Source organism: Mastomys coucha, unplaced genomic scaffold, assembly GCF_008632895.1.
Source record: "Mastomys coucha isolate ucsf_1 unplaced genomic scaffold, UCSF_Mcou_1 pScaffold16, whole genome shotgun sequence".
NCBI classification, from domain to species: domain Eukaryota; kingdom Metazoa; phylum Chordata; class Mammalia; order Rodentia; family Muridae; genus Mastomys; species Mastomys coucha.
The window spans coordinates 41,298,484-41,302,722 of record NW_022196898.1 but is presented as its reverse complement, the minus strand read 5'-3'; the positions used below and the strand labels follow the sequence as shown (position 1 = coordinate 41,302,722).

At 45.1% G+C, this 4,239-nt stretch overlaps 1 protein-coding gene across 1 annotated transcript; it reads left to right on the top strand.

The window, feature by feature from the left end:
- Nucleotides 1-1,121: 1,121 nt before the first annotated feature.
- Nucleotides 1,122-3,099, top strand: CUNH1orf68 (chromosome unknown C1orf68 homolog). The gene is made up of 2 exons (XM_031376091.1): nucleotides 1,122-1,263; nucleotides 2,073-3,099. The coding sequence occupies exon 2, from the start codon at nucleotides 2,094-2,096 to the stop codon at nucleotides 2,925-2,927; it is 834 nt and encodes a 277-aa protein (XP_031231951.1). The 5' UTR covers nucleotides 1,122-1,263; nucleotides 2,073-2,093; the 3' UTR covers nucleotides 2,928-3,099.
- Nucleotides 3,100-4,239: the final 1,140 nt, after the last annotated feature.

Below are 4,239 nucleotides of genomic sequence, written 5' to 3'. Positions count from 1 at the left end.
AATTTAGAACCATGCTTCACTTGAGAGGCTGCAGTGACTTACAAAGCCTTGACTGCTTGATCTGAGAGAGAAGCATTTGAAACCAATTTCAGATACAGGCTTTATAGCTTCACATAGCAGATCCCACAGACTTCCCTTAAGGCACAGTGAGAAAAGCATGGGTTATGGTCTAGGTTCTTATGGTACTATGTTTTCTACTGATAACAATGAGTTGGTGAGGTAGTTGGACCCCTGTGATTTTCCTTTCTCTATAGCCTTCTCGCAGAATTATGATGAAAACTAAACAGAGATACAGACTATGACAGTATTCAAGTGCTCAAAAGATATTATTCCTATCTTCTTTCCACATTTACTCCATTGAGGAAATGAAATGTGGCTGGTAGTCAAAGACAATTCAATCATGAGAGACAAAATCTGGTAGTAATACTTACTCATTTTGGATGCTTTGTAACCCTCTTTATCCTTCAGGCCTCTGCTGCATGCATCTACCTTATAAATTTTTGGCCCATAAAAACACTCAACTAGATTATAGATTTTATCATTGTCTTCACTCACACTTATTTGTCTGGAAATCTCACAATCCTAGATTCCTGGAATCTATTCCTGGAAATGAGGCCCAGGAAGATGAGTTGAAGGAAGGCCGCGGGGCTAGGATAAGCTGAGATGAGCCAACGAAGACCTAATTCCTGGGGTCTGAGATCATACGGAATCTATTAAGTCCCCAAATTAACTAGGAAAACCTTTTGGTTTATGGATAAACAAATTCATGGTGACCATCCCACTATACTGAGCCAGAGAGACCCCATGCCAAAGTCTTTCCCCAACAATCCTGACCAATAGAAACCATAAGAGATCCCCAGAAGGAATGAGCATGTCAGGTTTGAAAGACACAGAGTAGCTTTCAACATACTGTATGAAATAGTGAGAGTCCCAACTAAATGCCCCTACATTAAGATCAGATTGCACAGGATGACTCATGGCTTCTAGGACGAGAAGCAGGCTTGTATCACAAAGAAGAGAGCCATTTATCTCATATTTAGGAAAATTCAGTGTCAAGTAGTGACATGCTCTGCCTATGAGTGAACAGCCAGGCATACTGGGGAGGAATCTCACCAATGCAATATCAGCTCTTGTTCTCATGATCCCAGGTGCTTCATTTAAATGGCATCAAATTGCTTCACTGCCACCCTATAAAAAGTCTCGGCAAATGCCAGCTCTTCAGAGTCTTGGCTTCTTCCAGTGTTGCTCCTGCCAGGAAAGAAGGTAAGTCTTGTTGTTTGTGATTAGGAACTTGGCAAGAAATAGACTTGAGGTGGAGTTGGGGTGGAGTACTATGGGGTAAATAATGAGCCAGGGGACATCTGTGAAGAAGGAGAATGCCTTTGATAGTGGGGAACTGAGACTCCACTATCGTGTTGGATAGGAGAGGGGGCAGTACTACCTAGGCTGGAACCTCAGAGAACTAGGTTCCTCTGGGGGAATTTGTGCCACCTTTTCTTGGTTCTACTTCCTAACAAAGTGAACCAATGTGCAAATGTTCCAAGGACAGGTAAATGGTAGAAACTTACTAAGGCTTGGGCCTGAGTTTTGCTCTATCAGGTTCAGTTAAAGACTCAGGTTAGCTTAGGCATGCATATCTGCCCTCCCCGAGGACTTCCTGAGTTGGAAGAAATAGAGAAGTACTGCCACCTCTAAGGGATGAATTGGTGAAGGCTAAACCGGTTGAAGAGTAATGCAAGGCTGACCCCCAACGCAGATTCTGAAGTAAAAAGAGGAGGCCTGTAGAGTTTGGTAGAAATGTAAGTTCCTGTTTCAAGCTATTTCTTACTGTGGAAACAGTAGCAGGGTTGAGGGAGGACTTGTATGAAGTCACACAGCCAGTTGAAGGTGTAAGATGTGAACCTAGAATCCTTGACTCCACACTTACTTTACTGCCAGCTGGGTAACCTATGGATGGTAATGACCTTCTCAAAAAGGAGACCTTTTTCAGATCACCCTCCCAAGTGAATGCACTGCAGAATTTTGTGGAAACCTTTCTCATCTTACAGCTTTGATGAATCTTTTCTTTTCAGATTTTGAAAAACTATAGCAAGATGTGTGACCAGCAGAAGCAGCCACAGTTCCTTCCATCTTGTGTGAAGGGTTCCGGACTGGGAGTGGGCCAAGGTAGTGATGGCGCCTCTGGGAAAGGCCAGGTTTCAGGCCAAATCCAAGCTGTTGGTGCTCCAGGGCCTGCTCCCTGCCAGCCTCAAACCATTGTGAGATACTCAGCTCCAGTTCCTGCTCAAACTTATGTGAAATACCAAGTTCCGTGCCAGACCAAAACCTACGTGAAATGCCCAGCTCCCTGCCAGACATACGTGAAATGTCCAGCCCCATGCCAGACTACTTATGTGAAGTGCCCAGCCCCATGCCAGACGACCTATGTGAAATGTCCGGCCCCATGCCAGACGACCTATGTGAAATGTCCGGCCCCATGCCAGACAACTAATGTGAAGTGCCCAGCTCCATGTCAGACGACCTCTGTCAAATGTCCTGCTCCCTGCCAGGCTCAGACGTATTACGTCCAGTATCAGGTTCCTTACCAGACCTACTATACTCAGGCTTCTTCAAGTGGCTCAGGATCTCAGGGCTGTGCTCCTGACCCGTGCTCTGCTCCCTGTTCCACCAGCTACTGCTGCTTGGCTCCCCGGACCTTTGGGGTGAGCCCTCTGAGACGTTGGGTCCAGAGGCCCCAAGGATGGAACACAGGATCTTCTAGCTGCTGTGAGGACTCTGGGTGCTGCAGCTCTGGAGGCTGCGGAGGCTGTGGGGGCTGTGGGGGCTGTGGCTGCAGTTGTGGCTCTGGGTGTTGCTGTTTGGGAATTATTCCCATGAGATCCAGTGGTCCTGCATGCTGTCACCATGAGGATGATTGCTGCTGTTAACACAAAAGAACTGTTCTGCTTCCAAAATGTCCCTCCTTCTATGTCTTCTGGACTTTACCCAAACCCAACAACTGCTTCCCTAGTTCTTAACTTTGCTCCTCTATCAAGGCATCCTGCCAGAGTTAGCACAACCCCCAAACTGTGGCAAGAATAAAGCTCTGAATGCAAGGCATGGTGGCTCCCATTGACTTATTCGCTCTGCGTTTATCCTTCTCATTGTACACCCTAGTGTTCCTTTTCCTGCTCTTGGTTTTCAACTAGTAGATAAAAGATCTAAATGGACAGCACAAGTAAATGAAGCTGATGAACCCCCAGCCTTCACACACGGTCTAGAATGCTATGAACAGCTTAGTTTGAGTAAGGCTTAGACTTTGGGTTTGAGGTCTCCTTCCTTCTTTTCCTCTGATTAATCTGTGTGAATTTGGTCACAGATCTTCAAGGAGGCATGACTTTTATTGTCATTGTTATGCAACCCTTGAGTTTCTCTTCTGGATGCTGGAGAGCTTTTGAACTCAAATCTCAGGAACATCGTAGGGTGGTATGACTACATTGAACGTGGCTTGATACTGGTGGGCTTTGGGCATTACATGTTTCTCACTTATTAGACTTTTCTTCTTGAGAGCATAGGGAACAGGCCTTCTGCTGTAGCCAAAGACTCCCCTGAAGTGGGTAGATGTCAGGTCAGCCATGACAGTAAGAAAGGTATCTCCGATAATAGGGAGAACTTTCTGTGACAACCATCCTAGTTCTGAGTCCAGCTTGCCTTTGCCATTAGCACTCAGTTATAGATGGTTTCACATGATCTTTTATGTCTGAAGACTCTAATTTATGTATGCATGAAAAAAAAATGGGTGGTGATGGCTCCTGAGAAGATGCCTCCATTGGCAAAATGCTTCTTGTGGAAAATGAGTCCAATCCACAGAACCCACATATAAGTGGTTAGGCATGTTGGCACGGATGCTGCATATTGGTAATCCCAGTAACGGAGAGATTATCCAACTTAATCTATTCAGTGCATCTCAGGCTGGCAAGTGATAGATACTTTCTAAAACAAACAAACAAACACCAGGAAACAGACAAACAATAGCAACAGCCAAGGTTGATGGCAACCGAGGAACATCTGAAGTTAACTACTGCCTTCCAAAATGCACAAGCAATATTGTTCACCTGTGCACACATAGAGGCACACACATACAAAACACAACAAGGATAGTTTCTATTCAAAAGAACCACACAGCCCTAGTACATAGGAGATAATATATTTGGTGAATACATAAATGAATGGCAGAGAGAGAGAGAGAGAGAGAGAGAG

Bases quoted from the DNA above. Each gene is read 5' to 3' on its own strand.
- CUNH1orf68 (XM_031376091.1), top strand. From the start codon at position 2,094: ATGTGTGACCAGCAGAAGCAGCCACAGTTCCTTCCATCTTGTGTGAAG.